Raw genomic sequence first — 23,513 nt, 5'->3', positions numbered from 1 at the left:
AGCAATTTTTATCATTTATTTTTTTACAGTCTGTAACTGTAACAGTAACAAATTCAGACACAGTGAATGACACTATCAACAAGTCACTACCAATGCTAGGAATAACTGTAAGTTACCTGCAAGCTATTTTTACTTAAAAAACAACTTTGATTTTTGAGATTCGTGTGTGTGTGTGTGTGTGTGTGTGTGTGTGTGTAATGCAGCTCCCATCATGACAACCAGTTACTATAGATATCAAAGTCATATTTTTTCCCCCTCCAGATTTGGAAATTGAAGGCAGCAAAGCTGTATTATTAGCCTACACATGGGTGTTACTCTTGTATTCCCACTTAAAATTTTGTGCAAATGGAAAGTAATAGCATAATAAAATTGGGCTCTAATTTTAGAGTGCTAATAACAACACACATTTTTACTGTACATATTTTATATGTAGATAGTAAAATATTTATAAAAGTCTAAATATTTCCTCCTCCACTGGACTGTTCTTTCTGTATCTTCTTTCCTGATTCCTTCCCTCCCACCCCCATTTTCCCGGTTATCACTCAAGGACTCAATCTATAGGACTTTGTCTATGATAAATCCTAAATAACACGTTTTGTTGTAAATTTTGACATAAAGACCACCTGGCTAGAAGCTACATGCCCTTGATGCAGATCCTGAGAATGAGATGGCTGATGCCTCTTGTGAACTGGTAAAGGAGGAGACAAGTTCTAAATAAGACCATGAAGCTGGGTGCACTTGTGTACACATCACTTTCATCCCGTTCTGCTTTTAAGTGTCTGTTCCTTGATGTTTTGATGGGGCTGGTGTGAGTTGTTGAAATTTTTTTGGTGAAAGAGGTGGGTATATTTGAGGATGAGGCTGTATAAGGGAAAAGAGAGAAAGAGTGACATTCAGAGGGACAGAAATGAAGGAAGCACTTCTAAAGCACAACTCCTTATGTAAAATTCTATGTCAATGTAAAAATGTCCTGCTACTGTGACATGACATAATTACAAGATTTGTATTTAAATTTTGCCTGACCCAATGGTATAATAAAGCTCCTTAAAAACTAAGGGCAACCAGAATTTGCCATAAGAAATCAATGATTTCTGTACAAACAATTTAATAATACATTTGAAATGAGATGGAATTTATATGCACAGAGTAAAGCACACTTCTGCATCGATTTCTAACCTATGTGATATATATGCCCTGAATGACAATTACATCTTGGAAGAGAGTGAGTGTTTTTAGGGATGAGGTTGGGGAGACAGATTAATGTATAGCTCATTTTATTTCATGTTTGTAATTTTCCTTTGCTTAAGGTGATCAATCTCACTAGACAAGAACAAATTTCTATTTTATTGAAGAATTGGGGTTATTAGGCCATATATGTATGCCTGATTTAAGAGAGTCCAACATAGTGTTTCTAATCCCTACTTTAAAAAAAAAAGATTTTTGTTAGCTTTCACTTCCTATTTGCAACACAATATTGAGCGGATTTAGCTGTGCGTGCATGTGTCTGCGTGTGTGTCTAGGTGTGTGTGTGTGTGTGTGTGTGTGTGTGTGTGTGTGATTGCTGCCATAGCTGGGACCCTTCTTCATAGGGTCAAGGCCATGATTTTTAATCAGGAGTCAGGGGCAAGCACAGTACCTATCACCAACAACTCCACGTAAAACATTTTTTGCTTTATCCTTTCCTGGAGGACTCTTTAAAATAATTCAGCAGTCTTCATAATTTAGACTTGTTTGTTTCAAGTAGGATTTACAGTATTACTGGGCAATAGTTCTGCTGGGAGTGACTGTCTTCTTCATCTGACTTGTTCTCTCGGTTACATTTCTTGTCCCTACTTTCCCTAGAGTGGGGCTTTTCTGCACCAGAGTTAGTGTGCTGACCTCACTCTGCCATCTCCCCAAGGCCTCCTGGGCACCTGTCTCCTTGTGTGCAGGGTTGCTGAGCTATAGAGACCTTTCAAGTGTTACGTTCTGAGAAACAGTCATGGCAGGGTGTATGGCTCTCTGGACAACATGCTTGTCTGGGCAGGGACATTTGAAGGCAAAAGCCAACCGTCTCCAAGGAGTCTGGAGATAGCAGAAGGCAGGACTCTTGAGATTAGACTTTTGCTCCTTAGTGAAAGGGGCATAACTGATTTCTTACGCCACAGGCCACCCTCAAAGTGAGGGGCTGATTGGAAATATGGTTCCGTAGATCCTGGGCCTTTATCAAAAGGGACAAGAACCTGGGACAGTCTGTTGGAGGCTGTGCAAGAGACGAGGGGTTACTGAAATCAGCACTGTTGACTCAAAAACTGTAGCCACCCCCATGGACCGAAAAGCATTTATACTGGCCCCAATTTTTCTTTTTGGAAACCGAAATGCTAAGGAAATGGTAGCTACTGTGAAAGATTTAGTGTGACGCATAGTTCTTTTTGTTTCCAAGGGCTCTGAGAAAGATTACCAGCTGTGGATCAGTTCTGGCAAGGAAGAGGCCCCATGCCCACTCACTGGTAAGTGTCAGAGAAAAATCTAAGAGGGGTGGACTGGGTTCAAAATTGTAACTCTGAAGTGTCAAAGTAAGGATTGCTCGGTCTCAAGCTCAAATATCCTTAAAAGTGAAAATTTCATGCAATATTCATTCACACATTTATTAAATAATTACCAAGCACTTACTCTATCCCAGGCACTGATAACATCTCTTCATTCAGCAGCTTATGGTCTATTTGGGGAGAGAAATGTGAATTTTTCTTCTCTGCTTTTTTACTTGACAAACAGAGCTGTCTTGAAAAACTTTTACTTACTCTGGTATGATAGCAAGATGGATTGGAATTTCTTTTCCCATATATTTATGTTTTTATATTCCAGTCTTGAATTCCTCTGTTCCATTTCCTAACTGCTAAGTAGCCTCTATTGTGTGAAAATCCTCAAAAATCCAGTCATAACTCTGAATCCAAGTACAAATATTTATTTAACACCTGCTCGGTGTCTGGAACTTTTCTCAGCATCATAAAGAAAATGAGACAATCACAGTTAGACTCCTCAAGTCTTCACTGACTAAACTACCTGTACGTTGCTGTGTCTCAGGCTGAGTTTTCCAGCATTGTTCTCGAGGTTATTGATAAACAGATTACACCTCTCCTAAAGTAGTTATTAGAGCAAGTTAGCTAAAAGAATAGGAATAATTCTTGGAGCGGAAGATTGGTTCAGTGTGGTTCACGGAACTGGAGGGATCAGGACAGGGGCAAGGACAGGACGTGCAGCAGACCTTGCAGCGGAGCAACGGGGATGGCACGTTCTGCGGGACATCTCAGAGCAGCCCTTCTTACATGCACTAGCTTCTTCTTTTCTATCCTTTCAACGATCCTGTGAGGCTGTAACTCTTTTTCAAGTGATCCGCAGAATGTTTTCAAGTCATGTGGAAAATCTAAACAACCAGGTTTTTTCTTTGAAATGTATATTTTCAGTCTTTAGGGAGTCACCAAGTACACATCTGAGGACAAAATCCCCCCACCCATTTCATATTTTTTTATTATTGTTGACAACTTCATAAAAGTCAGTCAGCAATAAAGTGAAAAAGATCAAATAAACACTTAAATATATTTATTTTAATAAAATGCATTAATTTAGATAAAACAACCTAGACGATAACTTTTAGGCTAAGAACAGCTTCACACACCATGGCTAGCTGTAAGGAATCCTAAAAGCCTGTCCTTCATGAGGATCCCTTAGCAGCTATTTTGAACACATTTTTTAACATGCTCTCAGTCCTCAACTGTGGATTAACTCCTCAATATCCTGGTGATTTGGTTGCATTTTACTGCTGTCATAGAAGCTTCTTTTGTCTTAAAAGATGGCTGGAAGTCACTGTGATTCTTGTTCTGAAAGGAGCATTGACACTGTATCTACACCAGATGAAAAGGAAAAGCAAGAGCTCCCCAAGTTACATTCAATAATAAATCAGAAACAAAAGAAAGAGAACTTTCATTCTACAGGCCACCTTGGAGATGTTAGGCGTTCGGTTCCCAACCACCACAACCAAGCGAATATTGCAATAAAACAAGTCACATGAATTTTTTGGTTTCCCGGTACATATAAAAATTATGTTTACACTATACTGTAGTCTATTAAGTGTGCAATAGAATTATGTCTAAAAGAATGTGCATACCTTAATTAAAAAATACTTTATTGCTAAAAAATGCTAATCATCATCTGAGCCTTCAGTGAGTCATAATCTTTTTGCTGGTGGAGGGTCTTGCCTCCATGTTGGTGGCTGCTGACTGATCAGGGCGGTGGCTGCTGAAGGCTGGGGTGGCTGTGGCAATTTCTTAAAATAAGACAACAATGAAGTTTGCTGCATCGATTGGCTCTTCCTTTCATGAGCAATTTCTCTGTAGCCTGCGAGACTGTCTGATAGTACTTTAACCACACTACTGTGGTTAAAAACTACTTTCAAAATTGGAATTAATTCTCTCAAACACTGCTGCTGCTTTCTCAACTAAGTTTGTGTGATATTCTAAATCCTTTGTTGTCATTTCAACAGTCTTCACAGCATCTTCACCAGGAGTAGATTTCATCTCAAGAAACCACTTTCCTTGCTCATCCATAAGAAGCAACTCCTTATCTGTTAAAGTTTTATCATGAGATGGCAGCAATTCAGTCACATCTTCAAGCTCCACTTCTAATTCTAGATTCTTGCTATTTCCACCACATCTGCAGTTCCTTCCTCCACTGAAGTCTTGAACTCCTCAATGTCATCCATGACGGTTGGAGTCAACTTCTCATAAACTCCTGTTGATGTTGATATTTTGACCTCTTCTCATAAATCACAAATATTCGTAATGGCATCTAGAATGGTGAATCCTTTCCAGAAGATTTCCAATTGACTTGCCCAGATCCATCAGAGGAGTCACTATCTATGGCCCCTATAGCCTTACGAAATGTATTTCTTAAATAGTAAGACTTGCAAGTTGAAATTACCCTTGATCCATGAGCTACAGAATGGATGTTGAGTTAGCAGACATGGAAAGAACATTATTCGCAATGTACATCTCTATCAGAGCTCTTGGGTGACCAGGTACATTGTCAGTGAGCAGTAATATTTTGAAAAAAAATCTTTTTTTTTTTTTTCTGAGCAGTAGATCTCAACAGTGGGCTTAAAATATTCAGTAAACCATGTTGTAAACAGATGTGCTGTCATCCAGGCTTTGTTGGTCCATTCATAGAGCACAGGTGGAGTGGATTTAGCATAATTCTTAAGGGCCCTAGAATTTTCAGAATGGTAAATCAGCATTGACTTCAACTTAAAGCCACCAGCTGCATTAGCCCCTAACAAGAGAGTCAGCCTGTCCTTTGAAGCTTTGAAGCCTGGCATTGACTTCTCCTGTCTAGCTATGAAGTCCTAGATGACATCATCTTCCAATATAAGGCTGTTTCATCTAATTGAAAATCTGTTGTTTAGTGTAGCCACCTTCATTACGTATCTTAGCTGGATCTGGAGAACTTGCTGCGGCTTCCACATCAGCACTTGCTGCTTCCCCTTGCACTTTTCTGTTATGGAGATGGCTTCTCTCCTTCAACCTCATGAACCAACCTCTGCTGGCTTCAAATTTTCTTCTGCAGCTTCCTCCCCTCTCTCAGCCTTCATAGAATTGAAGAGAGTTAGGGCCTTGCTCTGGACGAGGCTTTGGTTGAAGGGACTGTCGTAGCTGGTTTGATCTCCTATCCCGACCACTAAAACTGTCTCCATATCAGCAATAAGGCTGTTTCCCTTTCTTCTCATTGGTGTGTTCACTGGAGTAGCACTTCTAATTTCCTTCAAGAACTTTTCCTTTGCGTTCACAACTTGGCTAACTCTTTGGTACAAGAGGCCTTGCTTTCAGCCTATCTCAGCTTTAAACATGCCTTCCTCTCTAAACTTAATCATTTCTAGCTTTTGATTTAAAATGAGAGACGTATGACTCTTCCTCTCACTTGAACACTTAGAGGCCATTGTAGGGTTATTATTTGGCCTAATTTCAATATTGTTGTGTCTCAGGGAATAGGGAGGCCCAAGGAGAGGGAGAGAGATGGGGAACAGGTCAGTGGAGCAGTCAGACCACACACAACATTTATCGATTAAGTTCTCCATCTTATATGGGCGCAGTTTGTGGCAAATTATTACAAAGAATTACAACAGTAACATCAAAGATCACTGATCACAGATCACCACAACGACTATAATAATAATGAAAAAGACTGAAATATTGTGAGAATTACCAAAATATGACACAGAGACATGAAGTGAGCAAATGCCATTGGAAAAATGGTGCCAATAGACTTGCTCAACACATGGTTGCCAGAAATTCTCAATTTGAAAAAGCACAATATCTGTGAAATGCAGTAAAGTGAAGCATGATAAACCGAGGCATGCCTGTATTCTTAAAAAGTGAAATCCGTGCTACAGTCCTAGAGAAAAATGAAATTCTCCATGGGGAATTCTATGGAAAGGAAGCAATTTAAAGCATGAAAGAGCAAAACAAATCACTTGGCAGGCAACTCCAGATGATTTTGGGTGCAGTTTTCCACTCTGGAAACACTGTTTTGCATTTTGCTTCTGGGTTTCCAACACCATGCAGCCTCCCTCTGATTACTGCCTGACAGGGCCCGTGGAGGGCCGGCTGCAGTGGGAGGGAAGCAGAAGGCAAACTCCACTGCTGCTCTGAGTAGCCCTGTCTGTAGAATTGACAAAAGGAAATGGAAAATCTGTTCGTTAAACTGACATCACGTGGGAGAGAACAGTGATCACAACAACTCTGAACGTATATAGTCCGATTATTTAAAAAACATTGACCACCGATGTTTAGTAATATATTTTCTTTGATCCTTATAAGTCTGCATGAGGGTAAGCATTTAAAAGGATGAATGTAAGGCTCAGAGAGGTCAAGTAACTTGCCTAAGATGTACAGACCTAGTGAGTATCAAGGCAGAAACTAGAAGGCCTTAAGTATTCTCAGAGGGAAACACAGCAAAAGTCAACACGGTGCTACGCCCTGGCGGATCTATGCATTCCACAGGAAGCGACGTGTTTAAAAAATTTTTTCTCTTTACTTTTTAAACAATTCTGCTTGGGCACCTGCTGTTTGCAAGGTGTCCCCCACAAGGGTGCACATGGGGTGTGCATGGTGCTCCCTCAGGAGGCACAGCCTTCTCCATCCAGAAGCTCCGAAGAACAGCAGCACACAGCAGTGTGGCACACACGCTCACAGTCCGGAGGTTTGATCACGCCCTTCACCATCATCCTGGATCTATATTTAGATTTTTCTCCATACAGGGCATGAACATCCCTATGGAATTAAAATGAGCCATCTTCCAGCTACTGTGCTCCTGCCACAGGGACCAGAGGACTCCGCCTCTCCTTCCACCCTCCAGGAGTTCCCAGAGATGCCAGGCCAGTTCATCTTGAAGCCCAGGCACCCAGCCAGGAACCAGCAGGGGAGAGGTGAGCCCCTTCCCTTCCTGCAAGTGCCTTCTCTTGGCTCATGTCTCCACTCCTCGAAACAAACTCATGACTTAGAGCTGATTCTCCACGTGCGGGTGGAGGGACAGTATAGGCAGGAACTCAACACCCACCCAGAATCAAGCTTAGAGAAACCCCAAAGGTCTGAAATCAAGACTCAACTCAATTCTAGGAAGGTTTTTATTTTTAATCCTCTAGGTAGGCAGTTGCTCCCTTCTCTGTATCCCCAGAGCACCGTCTACATGTAACTATGTGTGTCCACGTCTGTGTGTCTCATAAGAGTATGTGCTTCTTATGGCTGGGAACATGTCTTCCCCATCCCCGGATTTTGTCCAGTATCTCAGTCCATCACAGGAGGTGATCAGATGACCACATGGCTTAGACACACCCAGAATAAAAGAACTCCAGTGGAGCAAAGAGTTCTGGAATTGAATTGGAACCTATTCTGGGTTTAGGCTAAAGTGGCCTGGGGGTTCCAGTTAGAATTGAACTCTCAATTCTGCCTCCACAGCAAGCTCACTTTCCACGTCTGCTTCAGACCCAGGTTGAGACTGAAACTAGACTGAATATTTATGGTCAGGGCTTTTCTATCTTCCTTCTGGACACTTTTCCCCTACCATTCCAATATTCTCCCATTGATATTTCTTTCTCTGAAGAAAACATTTTATTTATTTGGTAAGTATTTGGGCCAGAATAGAATTTCTACTTAAAGTATTTTTATTGTTATGATTGTTATTCTATAAGCACAAAGTTTCAAAAAATTTATTTTTTAACACACCCTAATTTGAACATGAGGAATTACTAACCTAAATCTTGCCAAGACTGTTTAAGAGAAGCTAGGTTTCTATAAAGTTAGTTTATTTAATCATTCCCGTATTTTTCGTGGCTATAGCATATATTTTTATTGGTCAGAGAGTCAAAATGAACTCCAACACCAAGTAATATAGATTACCAAAGGTCCAGCTAAGCCTGAAAATATTCTTGAGAAAGTACAGGACTCAATGTCTATCTGCTTTCTGCCTCTGCTCCTAAGAGTAGCTGGATATATAGCTTTGTATCGAGGGATAGAGCACTCTTCTTAAGAGTATTGTTATTAAAGCTGAATAATGGAATAAATTTGGATAGTTTCAGAAATAATAAAATCAGGTTAAGAGTTGGGAAACCAGGTTGCATACAATAACTCAACTTATATATTAACATGTATCTTAGACAAACATTTGTTCATGTTGACATACAGGAATCTCCTCCTGGATTTAAGAATGTATTTGCTTTCTTCTCTCTTTTTAAAACGGTGGAGGTATGAATGTCAGGCAGGAAGAAAGAGCCTTAGTTAGTGGTATTCCTTCACGACTGCATACGTTCTGGAGGCTGCAAAATCAAGTGAAGAATGGGAGGGGTCTGTGCTGCAAGGAGGAGATTGATGTCTAGGCTGCCTTAGGCCCTCTGAGTGAGGGAAATTACTCTTGTCAAGGCTGCTATGAGCTATGCCTTGTGCTGAGTAGTACATTATATTATTCAGTCCAATGAAGTGTAGGTAGCATCATTGATGTTAAAGTTGAGCAAACCAAAGCTCAAAGATTTTTGAGGAAACTTATCCAACTAAATGGCAGAGAACCAGAAGGTTCTCTGATCCTGATCTCTGTTCCAGCGCCAGGAGCATTGCACTCATGTGAGTGGATGTGGAGAGGCACTCACTACTTCGCAGAAAAGCCAAGTGGACGAGCGTTTAAGAATATTTGGTGAACTGTTGCTCAGCCGTTTATCTTTCTACAAGTTGGCTCTTGTGTTGACGTTTTAAGTATTCGGTATGAGAACGTTATTGAAACAAATGTTAAGGTACCTTATTAGGAAAACATTCATAGCTGAGCAGTAGAAACTTTGAACTCAGCATATCACGTTTACTTTGAGAAGCTCTTCTTCAGCATTCCTTTCAGACGGGCTGCTGGGTAGTGAAAAATCATCTCTGGGTAGCTGGGTGGGGTGCCACAAGAAGCAAGGCCACCTGGCGTCTTACCACATAGCCAGCATTTAATGACTACACCCCAAAGACACTGACTGCAGAAGGTCATCCATGGAGATGGCAGACAGTTGTGGACCCCCAGAGCAGAGGGTACAGAGGCTGGCTTAGAAGTGGGCTGAGGCAGGTTGTGTCATGAAAGGCAGATCCTGTTGAAGGCAAGTTGACCATGGCTAGCATTCAGAACACAAACAGAAAATCTAAGAGACGGTGGATACTTAATATAAAAGTAAATGATTGCTAAGGTTTGCTTGGTTTGAAAATCTGGTTAGCTTTTAAAAGGTGGTGTGAACCCACTGCTCCCACGTAACATCAGAAAACACGTCCAACTGCAGGTTACATGTCTCATGACGCGGCTCAACAGGCAGGAGACAGCACTGTCGAGCAAGTACCTCCACTGGAAGAATTGACCCTGAGTCTGATCAAGCCTCTAGGTTTCACCCCCCGTTTGCAGGATGTGGGGAAGAAGAACACGTTAACACCACAGGGATGCAGTTAGCCAATTTCAGAACGTTGGAAATCCAACACACACAAAACTGACTCAGTTTCTCTCTCTTCCAGCCATCGCAGTGAACATGCTGTAAGATGGAAATGGTAAAAATCAGGTTCAGTGACTTAAACTAACTACTAATTATGATCTCACTTCTTCCTTAGATTCAGGCCAGAAGTCAGCTAAAATGAATTCTCTGGGCAACTGGGCCTCTTGGCAGGGCTCCGGCACCGGGGGGGACCTCCGGGACACACCTCCACCGTCCGCAAAGCCGGGACAGCTCTTCGGCGTTGGCCTCCAGAATGTGTGTGACAACGACAATCTGCCCGCCTCCATTCTGGTGGGTCTCACTTTGGTCTTCTGTAGCTCTCCTGAGGAGGGGAACTCTGAGAGGTCAAGAGTTCTCATCCGAGTCTACCCCCAAGTGGAGAAATCATTAGACAGTCCCTGGCTTTGGGGAGAAGTCTGCTAATATTACTTCAAAGAACAAAATCTGATTTAGGTGCTGCAGAGTCATAAGGCAAACACAAAAGAATATATATACCCTTATCCCTTCCACAGCTTTCAGCCAAGACCCGCACACGCCTGCTGAGATCAAGCAAAATGGGCTCTGTGCGTGTATCAGTCTCTGAGAGTCCCCCTCCTCCTCATCTTCTCTTTTATCTCCTTCCCTCAACTCCGCACTGGTCTCCATTCTCCTTCAGCTGAGTCTCCTCAATCCCATAACTCAAAATCTCTCACATGGACTTGATCTGTGTTTCCAGTGCTCACGCACAAAGACTCACCTCCTGGCCAAAAGGAGTCTATTCATGCGAACAGAATGTGTCAGATGAAAGCCACAGAGTTTGGCCTGTGTTATCTCAAATTAGTGTGTTGAATTGCCAGTGTTAACACCTATCGAGTGTCCTGTATCTCTCCAAGCACTATACCAGACGTAGGGAATTTTATGCTAGAGGTGAAGAAAGGTGTCGCGCTAGTTACACGCTAGCCACTACCCCAGTCCTTGCCACTTTCACGGCAAATTTAAGGGGGTAGCTATGATTATCATCATTCCCACTTCACAAACGAAAAACAAAAAGAAGCCTCACTAAAGTGTGCACTATGCCCAAGGCCACACAGCCGAGATGTAGCATCAAAGACTTCAGGTCCCTTGGACTACCTGAGTCCAACACCGGGAACCTTTTTCTACACTGCAAGCAGAGGACGCGAAGATCCAGCAAAAGGAAATGGAGGGTGATGAGAAGGGGATGTCATCAGAGAAGGAGGAGAGGGGTTTGGAGCCCGATTTTGCAAAGAGGGAAGGCATTACAGGAAGTAGGAATGGGCTCTACAGCCCCATCAAGGGGAATAAACAGTGGGACACGGGTGTGGCACAAAGATTCCCACAGTTGGAGAAGCGTGTCTATAGTAGGGCATAATGAGAAAAGAATGATGGAGTAGGAGAGGGTGATTCCACAAAGGCCTGAAAACAGGGACGCTTGATCGAAAAGTGTAAATTCACTGAAAAGGAAAATCTGATTTAAAAAGTGTTTCAAACGTTTGAGTGTATGAATGTAGAAGGGACTGTTGGGTAGAAACCATACAGAGAGACACTGAAAAAAACATTGCAAGTTTGCTTGCGTCCTTGCCGCTCCAGCACTGCACCCACTGAGACCCAAGCTCTGTCAACGAGGGGATGCAGGACGCCATCGACATTTCCTTTCTTTTCTTCCCTACAGGATATGCTTCTCCTCATCAATCAAAAAGGGCCGCTCACAGAAGGCATCTTCAGAAAATCGGCCAATATAAAATCATGCAGAGAGCTAAAGCAGAAACTGAATTCTGGGGACAAAGTTTATGTGCAAGCCGAATCTGTTCTTGTGGTGGCCTCTGTCTTAAAGGTAGGGAAAGTTCTAGCGTTATCCACACACAGCGTAACTCTGAAGCTACACGATCGATTTCCTTCACCACGATTGCCCAAGAACCACGGGAGGGTTAATAGATTAGGAAACTGAAAAACACTTCACAAAGTCAAATTTAAGGAAGCTACTTTGAGTGCTAAAAGCCCCGTGTGTTAGATATACTTTCCCTTTCCATCACACACCACCCTCCCCATCCTCACTCCTGCACACTCCATGCGGAATAATAGTCATACAAATTTTAAATACACGCTTAGATATACAGAACGTTTACCAAAACAGACATCCTACTTTTGGTGACTTCTTCACCATCGTCCTAATGAAGGCAACGTTTCCAAAAGAAAATTCATATTCAACATTCGAAAACAGATACAGAAGTTTCCCGTAGTGAGTAAGCCAACATTTGCCTTACACTGAATCCAACACCGTTCGATGAGCGACCAAAAGCTCTGTTCACTTCATCATCCTTCTTTCGCCTGTCTCTCTTAATGCCTTTGAATTTAAAAGTAGTGTAGGGGTGAGTCCACTTTTTGTGACTTCTTTCACCTTTACCAACATGGGCATGCTTTGTTAACGTTTGTTGTGCCTCACCCACCACCCGTGATTACAGTTACATAGCACCAGATAAGAAGAGCACACGCCTCTTCTTATAAATCTGAATTTTAAAGGAGGTGCAGCAACCCAAATTTGTCTGGAACTCTGAAAATTCAATACATTTATACCAAAAAATTAATTTTTAAATGATACAACTAAATCACCAATATCCAGTTACATTTCTATAAAGGGAATAACAGAACAGAGAAAGAATTTAATCAATCCATCTTGGTACTTGTTAACAGCTCTAGAGAAGAATATCGTAATGTAGAAATGACTACGAACAGGTTATTGAAATTATCTTAGAATCGCGATTACGTTTGGTCTTTCCTTGTCCCCCATTAACGTGCGGCTGTGTGATAAACAGGAACGTGACTGAGTCGACCACTATGACACTGGGACCGTTAGGAATATACACTAGGTATGCAGATAGCAAGTTGAGTGCTGCCCTCTGTAAGGTGCACACCTGGAAGTGATTTTCCAGCCAGAGTTAGGGGTGCCCATCTGCAGAGTCTTGCCTATCTTGATGCTGTAAGTGCAGACTAGCAAGAGGGTGGCCACTTGTGGGTACAGTTCTTAGGCATTCCCAAATTCGACTGATCTTGGTGGGGAATCAGACTTTGCAACCGTGGCCTTGAGGACACCATGCCCCATGAACTGGAGTGTGGGCCTGAACCAGAAACGAGTGTATCATCAGGACCCACATTGAGTCGCCCCTGAACTGTCTAAAGACAGAGGTCCAACAGTGAGTACCCTTGGCATATGCTCTTGGGTCACGTTCTGGCTTCATCACACTCAGCCTCACCAATGGACTCCACAGCACGGGGTCCAGGAAACAGAGAGGAGACACACGCTCCGAGTGCCTGTAGTGTGGTACACAGGAGGCAAAGGCCCTCCTGCACCCTCCCAGACTCCCAGAGGGGGCCGGAGTTGGAGCGCTTCCTCCCTCCAAAGATACTGGAAGCGCTCCCTAGGAAACACGGTGAAAAACACGAACTCCCGTGGGTGGGTACTGTACACCAATTAAGAGAGTAAAGGTGAGAGAGGACTGGGACTCTGTCCATTTTCTTCACTGCTCTGTCCCCGGTACTCAAAACAGTGCCTGGCACAAACAGCAGCTCAATTAAGTATGAGCACGAGTGAACAATCACTGGATTATAATCGTGATAGTTGCCCGGAGGCATTTCCTGAGCGAGCGACTATGAAGAGAAGTCTCGGGCTATTTAGAGAGACCAGTGGAAGCAAGGTGTGCCTTGGAAGCCAGCAAGACGATGTGACCACTTCCTCTCCGTCTTGCAGGAACAGTACAGCTTCATAAATGTTAATAGGGCCAATTCTGCGATATGAAGCTTGTTCCTCAGCCCTCTAAAGTGGGCTGACTTTCCAGGCCTCCACTTATGAAGCTGACATTTGTAGATCCGGAACGCTGATGCTCAGAGGCCTGAGGTTGTGATATATCTAAATTTTGAGTAAGGTTCGTTTTTTGGAAGGATATGTATGTTCCACTCATGGGGCTGCAGCGGGTAACATGTCATAACCCTTTGGGGATTTGGATATATTTCCAATCCCTGCTGCGTACAAGTCTGCAGAACTGAACTTTTATACAGTTAAAAGCGGGAAGAATGAAGCGATTATGAGAGCAGTTTTCTCCCAAGGAGTACACACACCTCAGTTCTCTCTTCATATGTGTGCAGGGGCACGAGGGGGGGCCTGTTTGGTTTGTTTCAGAACTTCTCCTGCTAGAGGTAAGAGCCAGCACTGTGTCTAAACTAAACAAGAGAATGGCTGTGGCTATTTCTTCTCACGAAACCAATAGGATTGAGGATGACTAGGACCAGACCGTGTCAGTTTCTACCAGTTCGCTAAAATGTACACCAAGAGGAAGTTCCATGTGACGGAAGGGGGCTTCATCTTCATTCCCACTGCAGCCCAGACTCTGCCTTTATGCTTCTAAGTTTTAGTCGGAGCAAATCCCCAGCACCTGCTGCTGGGTGTGCAAGTCAGCGGGGAGGCGGAGCCAAGCACCACGTGGGTCACAGTTTGGGGAGCTGTGAAGGGACTGGGGACAGAAACTCAATTTTTCAACTACATGTTTTCCCTGTAATTTCTCCGGTACAAATTTGCCATAAGAATAATATTATTCTTTTGATCTATGTAAGGAGTTTCTTCGAAGTATCCCCGGAAGTATATTTACATCCAATCTCTATGATAAGTGGCTTGGTGTAACTGATCAAGGGAACGAGCAGGAGAGACTCACTGCCGTGCAGAGGTAACGATGCTATGATTACTCTTTCGGGGCACACCTCAAAAGTACAACCAGCATACTCTTAGGAAAATATTAGCTTATACTTTACAGCTCTGTCCACTAAAATAGTGACCAAGGCCAAAGAGTTTGATTTGCCCACACCCTCAGAGGCCAGTTCAAAAACAGAGGCACGTCTTAGTGCTGTTATTGAAGTCTTGTTCTTCTCCTAATCTTATTCATGTGGCCTCCTTGACCTTTAATGCCTTCTGAGTATGTGAATCTGATAGGAGATGAAATCCATTGGTCCAAGAGAGGTGCTAGAGGACCAGTCCGCCAGGGGTTATGATCTTAACTTTGTCCAACACTTAACTAACCAGAGAAGTTCTTATCTGGTTCAGGAATTGAATTCAATGAAACATTTGTGTACGCATTTTTGCCTGGAATTTTGCTAGGCTCTTACCCTGAGATAGCATTCCCATATGGCTATGTGAAAAATAAAGGGGGCCTTTTAAATTTCATTGCTGTTTAATCTAATCACTAAGCTTTTGTGAACTGTGATTGAACACATTCTGTGATGTTTCAGAGTTTTAAAACAGATTTATGTTGAATTAGATATTAATAAGCTCTGCCCCAATTAAAACCCATTATAGGCATTTCAGGCAGTATGTTTATGAGACATATTTCTACATTCTTGTGGAGTTTCACTGGGCTTTGTACCTGGTCTACGAAGAATTCCTCTGTTCCCTGTCTCTCTATTTCCAACTTCCTAAGCGTAATGACTTGTTTTATTTAAAAGTCCATTTTGTTGTCTTTAGGCTTTTAGACCAGCTTCCGACAGCCAACCTGGTGCTCTTGAGATATCTGTTTGGAGTATTACACAATATCCAGAGCCAATCATCACACAACAAGATGACCTCTTATATCTTATCGACGTGTATAGCCCCGAGCCTTCTTTGTTCGCCTAATGCCTACAACTCAGAAATAGAAGATGACATCATAAGACAGGTAATGAGAGCGCTCATTTTCATGTCCTCGTGGCAGAGTCCCCACTTTTAACCCAAAACGTGCGATATTAACTCTGACAGACCAGTGTTTGAAAGTGCTCACGTTAAGTACACTCTGGAGTGGCCGACTCGTTCATCCCCCTCTGTGGGGATGGGAAGGGGGGTGTTAAGGGGGAATTGAGAGCAGTGGAGTCACTCCCTTCCCAGCCAGGAGACTAAACTCTGGCCTGACTAAACAACAGAGAGAGACGAGTGGCCTCCTCACCTTTGCAGTGTGACCAACCAAGGTTCCACTCTGCCCACCGAGGGATGTGTAACCCTGGGTGAAGTTTCCCAGCCGTGGTTTCATCCCTGCACAGTGGTGACAACATCCAGCTCCTCTGGTCGTTGCTGGCACATCCTAGGCGGCTTGGGCCACATGGGTCCCCGTGGCTCCACACACATTGACCCTCCTCTGCCGGTTGTGGCTCATTCAGAAAAATACTTGGCCACTATTTCGCCTCTGCTACAGGGTGAGGAAACCAGCAAAAGATTCCAGAACATCCCTATAGAGCCACAACACGCCCAATAAGATCACAGCTCTTCCCCAAGGTCACCCAGAGAGCAAGCGTGAGGCAGGCAATGCAAGAGGAGGGGCTGCAGTTAGACAGACAGACATGGTGTCTCTCCAGCGGCTTCCTTCCCTCACAAAAACACACAGAAACCTCCGCTTCCCAAGTTTAATCAGAACCTAAACTTAAGAATGAATTTCACGAGTTTTTGCCTATTGCCTGCTTTATAAATTTTAATAAGATATGATATGTCAATTATATCTCAAGAAGACTGGAAAAAAATGTTAAATAACATGAATGAGTAAAATTTAGTAAGAGAGTATACATCTTTCCCCCAAACATCCTATGTGGGTTACACTTGAAAACTACCCTACTTTGCAAGATGTAACCATTGATATAAAGATGTCAGCCATTAAACTAGACCACAAATGATGCCCTTAGTCCACTGAGGAAAAGTATTTTAAAACCTGTTCTTCTTTCTCAGAGAAAACTGGTTTATATATATTTTTTATCACCTTGGAATTTTTCTCAGAATTCTTTCACATTGTTCGTTAGAGCCAAGATTCATAGATGCAATGTGATCTGTAACTATGCCATATGAGAGAGAACACCCCGTTTTCGCCCTTGTGTGTTCCAGGTTTCTCTGGTACAATTCCTCCTCGAGAACTGCCTGAAGATATTTGGAGAAAACATCCCTTCCCTCTTGGGGGAGAGCTCCACGAGTTGTGATCGCAGCCAGGAGGCCACGGAGAGCAGGACTGATTTGATTGACTTTGGTGAGCAACAGACTGCGAGGCCGCCGGGGCTCATGGGAGATGCTTAGACAGGGGGAGCCCAGAGCACATCCCAGGGGCAATGATTCCCACCTGCTCCTTCCTCCACAGGCTGGCTCACAGCTCGGGGAGGGTTTCACACTGTCGTGAGACCAAAGAAACAAGAAGTCAACGTCTCTGACTTCAAGAAGTTGCTAGTGCAGATCATAATAGCTTTGGAGACATCATGGGACGATACAGTGTTTGGGAACTTTTTAAAACCAAACTTCAAACGGGACCCTTATCTGTATAATAGACGTGCTCTGGTTGAAACCAGAGTCAGGGCTCCAGAGCACTGCCGCTTTGATTCCTCCCTCCCTCCTTTTCCCGCCCATTGGTCCCTGAGGCACCGCGGGATTCCAGTGCTCTTGGAAACAGGTTGAAAGCAACCAGCATCATTGAGAAGAAAGCAAATCGGAAATCTAAGAGCGGGTGGAGACTTACTATGAAAGTAGGTGATTAGTAAACTCTGCTTGGTTTGAAAACCTGGTTAGCTTTTAAAATGTGGAAAGACACCTGAACCCACTGCTCCCACTTAACATCAGAAAACACGTCCAACTGCAGGTTAAGTGTCTCATGACGCAGCGCAACAGGCAGGAGACAGCACTGTCGAGCAAGTACCTCCACTGGAAGAATTGACCCTGAGTCTGATCAAGCCTCTAGGTTTCACCCCCCGTTTGCAGGATGTGGGGAAGAAGAACACGTTAACACCACAGGGATGCAGTTAGCCAATTTCAGAACGTTGGAAATCCAACACACACAAAACTGACTCAGTTTCTCTCTCTTCCAGCCATCGCAGTGAACATGCTGTAAGATGGAAATGGTAAAAATCAGGTTCAGTGACTTAAACTAACTACTAATTATGATCTCACTTCTTCCTTAGATTCAGGCCAGAAGTCAGCTAAAATGAATTCTCTGGGCAACTGGGCCTCTTGGCAGGGCTCCGGCACCGGGGGGGACCTCCGGGACACACCTCCACCGTCCGCAAAGCCGGGACAGCTCTTCGGCGTTGGCCTCCAGAATGTGTGTGACAACGACAATCTGCCCGCCTCCATTCTGGTGGGTCTCACTTTGGTCTTCTGTAGCTCTCCTGAGGAGGGGAACTCTGAGAGGTCAAGAGTTCTCATCCGAGTCTACCCCCAAGTGGAGAAATCATTAGACAGTCCCTGGCTTTGGGGAGAAGTCTGCTTATATTACTTCAAAGAACAAAATCTGATTTAGGTGCTGCAGAGTCATAAGGCAAACACAAAAGAATATATATACCCTTATCCCTTCCACAGCTTTCAGCCAAGACCCGCACACGCCTGCTGAGATCAAGCAAAATGGGCTCTGTGCGTGTATCAGTCTCTGAGAGTCCCCCTCCTCCTCATCTTCTCTTTTATCTCCTTCCCTCAACTCCGCACTGGTCTCCATTCTCCTTCAGCTGAGTCTCCTCAATCCCACAACTCAAAATCTCTCACATGGACTTGATCTGTGTTTCCAGTGCTCACGCACAAAGACTCATCTCCTGGCCAAAAGGAATCTTTTCATGCGAACAGAATGTGTCAGATGAAAGCCACAGAGTTTGGCCTGTGTTATCTCAAATTAGTGTGTTGAATTGCCAGTGTTAACACCTATCGAGTGTCCTGTATCTCTCCAAGCACTATACCAGACGTAGGGAATTTTATGCTAGAGGTGAAGAAAGGTGTCGCGCTAGTTACACGCTAGCCACTACCCCAGTCCTTGCCACTTTCACGGCAAATTTAAGGGGGTAGCTATGATTATCATCATTCCCACTTCACAAACGAAAAACAAAAAGAAGCCTCACTAAAGTGTGCACTATGCCCAAGGCCACACAGCCGAGATGTAGCATCAAAGACTTCAGGTCCCTTGGACTACCTGAGTCCAACACCGGGAACCTTTTTCTACACTGCAAGCAGAGGACGCGAAGATCCAGCAAAAGGAAATGGAGGGTGATGAGAAGGGGATGTCATCAGAGAAGGAGGAGAGGGGTTTGGAGCCCGATTTTGCAAAGAGGGAAGGCATTACAGGAAGTAGGAATGGGCTCTACAGCCCCATCAAGGGGAATAAACAGTGGGACACGGGTGTGGCACAAAGATACCCACAGTTGGAGAAGCGTGTCTATAGTAGGGCATAATGAGAAAAGAATGATGGAGTAGGAGAGGGTGATTCCACAAAGGCCTGAAAACAGGGACGCTTGATCGAAAAGTGTAAATTCACTGAAAAGGAAAATCTGATTTAAAAAGTGTTTCAAACGTTTGAGTGTATGAATGTAGAAGGGACTGTTGGGTAGAAACCATACAGAGAGACACTGAAAAAAACATTGCAAGTTTGCTTGCATCCTTGCCGCTCCAGCACTGCACCCACTGAGACCCAAGCTCTGTCAACGAGGGGCTGAGCGGGGGCTCAGGGCCCGTGGATGCAGGACGCCATCGACATTTCCTTTCTTTTCTTCCCTACAGGATATGCTTCTCCTCATCAATCAAAAAGGGCCGCTCACAGAAGGCATCTTCAGAAAATCGGCCAATATAAAATCATGCAGAGAGCTAAAGCAGAAACTGAATTCTGGGGACAAAGTTTATGTGCAAGCCGAATCTGTTCTTGTGGTGGCCTCTGTCTTAAAGGTAGGGAAAGTTCTAGCGTTATCCACACACAGCGTAACTCTGAAGCTACACGATCGATTTCCTTCACCACGATTGCCCAAGAACCACGGGAGGGTTAATAGATTAGGAAACTGAAAAACACTTCACAAAGTCAAATTTAAGGAAGCTACTTTGAGTGCTAAAAGCCCCGTGTGTTAGATATACTTTCCCTTTCCATCACACACCACCCTCCCCATCCTCACTCCTGCACACTCCATGCGGAATAATAGTCATACAAATTTTAAATACACGCTTAGATATACAGAACGTTTACCAAAACAGACATCCTACTTTTGGTGACTTCTTCACCATCGTCCTAATGAAGGCAACGTTTCCAAAAGAAAATTCATATTCAACATTCGAAAACAGATACAGAAGTTTCCCGTAGTGAGTAAGCCAACATTTGCCTTACACTGAATCCAACACCGTTCGATGAGCGACCAAAAGCTCTGTTCACTTCATCATCCTTCTTTCGCCTGTCTCTCTTAATGCCTTTGAATTTAAAAGTAGTGTAGGGGTGAGTCCACTTTTTGTGACTTCTTTCACCTTTACCAACATGGGCATGCTTTGTTAACGTTTGTTGTGCCTCACCCACCACCCGTGATTACAGTTACATAGCACCAGATAAGAAGAGCACACGCCTCTTCTTATAAATCTGAATTTTAAAGGAGGTGCAGCAACCCAAATTTGTCTGGAACTCTGAAAATTCAATACATTTATACCAAAAAATTAATTTTTAAATGATACAACTAAATCACCAATATCCAGTTACATTTCTATAAAGGGAATAACAGAACAGAGAAAGAATTTAATCAATCCATCTTGGTACTTGTTAACAGCTCTAGAGAAGAATATCGTAATGTAGAAATGACTACGAACAGGTTATTGAAATTATCTTAGAATCGCGATTACGTTTGGTCTTTCCTTGTCCCCCATTAACGTGCGGCTGTGTGATAAACAGGAACGTGACTGAGTCGACCACTATGACACTGGGACCGTTAGGAATATACACTAGGTATGCAGATAGCAAGTTGAGTGCTGCCCTCTGTAAGGTGCACACCTGGAAGTGATTTTCCAGCCAGAGTTAGGGGTGCCCATCTGCAGAGTCTTGCCTATCTTGATGCTGTAAGTGCAGACTAGCAAGAGGGTGGCCACTTGTGGGTACAGTTCTTAGGCATTCCCAAATTCGACTGATCTTGGTGGGGAATCAGACTTTGCAACCGTGGCCTTGAGGACACCATGCCCCATGAACTGGAGTGTGGGCCTGAACCAGAAACGAGTGTATCATCAGGACCCACATTGAGTCGCCCCTGAACTGTCTAAAGACAGAGGTCCAACAGTGAGTACCCTTGGCATATGCTCTTGGGTCACGTTCTGGCTTCATCACACTCAGCCTCACCAATGGACTCCACAGCACGGGGTCCAGGAAACAGAGAGGAGACACACGCTCCGAGTGCCTGTAGTGTGGTACACAGGAGGCAAAGGCCCTCCTGCACCCTCCCAGACTCCCAGAGGGGGCCGGAGTTGGAGCGCTTCCTCCCTCCAAAGATACTGGAAGCGCTCCCTAGGAAACACGGTGAAAAACACGAACTCCCGTGGGTGGGTACTGTACACCAATTAAGAGAGTAAAGGTGAGAGAGGACTGGGACTCTGTCCATTTTCTTCACTGCTCTGTCCCCGGTACTCAAAACAGTGCCTGGCACAAACAGCAGCTCAATTAAGTATGAGCACGAGTGAACAATCACTGGATTATAATCGTGATAGTTGCCCGGAGGCATTTCCTGAGCGAGCGACTATGAAGAGAAGTCTCGGGCTATTTAGAGAGACCAGTGGAAGCAAGGTGTGCCTTGGAAGCCAGCAAGACGATGTGACCACTTCCTCTCCGTCTTGCAGGAACAGTACAGCTTCATAAATGTTAATAGGGCCAATTCTGCGATATGAAGCTTGTTCCTCAGCCCTCTAAAGTGGGCTGACTTTCCAGGCCTCCACTTATGAAGCTGACATTTGTAGATCCGGAACGCTGATGCTCAGAGGCCTGAGGTTGTGATATATCTAAATTTTGAGTAAGGTTCGTTTTTTGGAAGGATATGTATGTTCCACTCATGGGGCTGCAGCGGGTAACATGTCATAACCCTTTGGGGATTTGGATATATTTCCAATCCCTGCTGCGTACAAGTCTGCAGAACTGAACTTTTATACAGTTAAAAGCGGGAAGAATGAAGCGATTATGAGAGCAGTTTTCTCCCAAGGAGTACACACACCTCAGTTCTCTCTTCATATGTGTGCAGGGGCACGAGGGGGGGCCTGTTTGGTTTGTTTCAGAACTTCTCCTGCTAGAGGTAAGAGCCAGCACTGTGTCTAAACTAAACAAGAGAATGGCTGTGGCTATTTCTTCTCACGAAACCAATAGGATTGAGGATGACTAGGACCAGACCGTGTCAGTTTCTACCAGTTCGCTAAAATGTACACCAAGAGGAAGTTCCATGTGACGGAAGGGGGCTTCATCTTCATTCCCACTGCAGCCCAGACTCTGCCTTTATGCTTCTAAGTTTTAGTCGGAGCAAATCCCCAGCACCTGCTGCTGGGTGTGCAAGTCAGCGGGGAGGCGGAGCCAAGCACCACGTGGGTCACAGTTTGGGGAGCTGTGAAGGGACTGGGGACAGAAACTCAATTTTTCAACTACATGTTTTCCCTGTAATTTCTCCGGTACAAATTTGCCATAAGAATAATATTATTCTTTTGATCTATGTAAGGAGTTTCTTCGAAGTATCCCCGGAAGTATATTTACATCCAATCTCTATGATAAGTGGCTTGGTGTAACTGATCAAGGGAACGAGCAGGAGAGACTCACTGCCGTTCAGAGGTAACGATGCTATGATTACTCTTTCGGGGCACACCTCAAAAGTACAACCAGCATACTCTTAGGAAAATATTAGCTTATACTTTACAGCTCTGTCCACTAAAATAGTGACCAAGGCCAAAGAGTTTGATTTGCCCACACCCTCGGAGGCCAGTTCAAAAACAGAGGCACGTCTTAGTGCTGTTATTGAAGTCTTGTTCTTCTCCTAATCTTATTCATGTGGCCTCCTTGACCTTTAATGCCTTCTGAGTATGTGAATCTGATAGGAGATGAAATCCATTGGTCCAAGAGAGGTGCTAGAGGACCAGTCCGCCAGGGGTTATGATCTTAACTTTGTCCAACACTTAACTAACCAGAGAAGTTCTTATCTGCTTCAGGAATTGAATTCAAGGAAACATTTGTGTACGCATTTTTGCCTGGAATTTTGCTAGGCTCTTACCCTGAGATAGCATTCCCATATGGCTATGTGAAAAATAAAGGGGGCCTTTTAAATTTCATTGCTGTTTAATCTAATCACTAAGCTTTTGTGAACTGTGATTGAACACATTCTGCGATGTTTCAGAGTTTTAAAACAGATTTATGTTGAATTAGATATTAATAAGCTCTGCCCCAATTAAAACCCATTATAGGCATTTCAGGCAGTATGTTTATGAGACATATTTCTACACTCTTGTGGAGTTTCACTGGGCTTTGTACCTGGTCTACGAAGAATTCCTCTGTTCCCTGTCTCTCTATTTCCAACTTCCTAAGCGTAATGACTTGTTTTATTTAAAAGTCCATTTTGTTGTCTTTAGGCTTTTAGACCAGCTTCCGACAGCCAACCTGGTGCTCTTGAGATATCTGTTTGGAGTATTACACAATATCCAGAGCCAATCATCACACAACAAGATGACCTCTTATATCTTATCGACGTGTATAGCCCCGAG

At 43.7% G+C, this 23,513-nt stretch overlaps 1 protein-coding gene across 1 annotated transcript in view; it reads left to right on the top strand.

Moving 5' to 3' along the window:
- Positions 1 to 22,375, top strand: part of LOC131411605 (rho GTPase-activating protein 20-like) — a 36,885-nt gene extending 14,510 nt beyond the window's left edge. The window contains exons 6-17 of the mRNA XM_058550632.1: positions 30 to 107; positions 2,423 to 2,489; positions 7,289 to 7,456; positions 10,146 to 10,321; positions 11,700 to 11,861; positions 14,633 to 14,742; positions 15,534 to 15,723; positions 16,911 to 17,049; positions 17,158 to 17,343; positions 17,969 to 18,144; positions 19,548 to 19,709; positions 22,283 to 22,375. Coding sequence (XP_058406615.1) covers positions 30 to 107; positions 2,423 to 2,489; positions 7,289 to 7,456; positions 10,146 to 10,321; positions 11,700 to 11,861; positions 14,633 to 14,742; positions 15,534 to 15,723; positions 16,911 to 17,049; positions 17,158 to 17,343; positions 17,969 to 18,144; positions 19,548 to 19,709; positions 22,283 to 22,375 — 1,707 coding nt within the window. The remainder of the gene's footprint in view (positions 1 to 29; positions 108 to 2,422; positions 2,490 to 7,288; positions 7,457 to 10,145; positions 10,322 to 11,699; positions 11,862 to 14,632; positions 14,743 to 15,533; positions 15,724 to 16,910; positions 17,050 to 17,157; positions 17,344 to 17,968; positions 18,145 to 19,547; positions 19,710 to 22,282) is intronic.
- The last annotated feature ends 1,138 nt before the right edge of the window (positions 22,376 to 23,513 follow it).

The sequence above is a fragment of the Diceros bicornis genome, chromosome 11, assembly GCF_020826845.1.
Source record: "Diceros bicornis minor isolate mBicDic1 chromosome 11, mDicBic1.mat.cur, whole genome shotgun sequence".
Classification (NCBI taxonomy): Eukaryota; Metazoa; Chordata; class Mammalia; order Perissodactyla; family Rhinocerotidae; genus Diceros; species Diceros bicornis.
The sequence above is the reverse complement of the archived record's forward strand: the minus strand, read 5'-3'. Positions and strand labels throughout refer to the sequence as shown.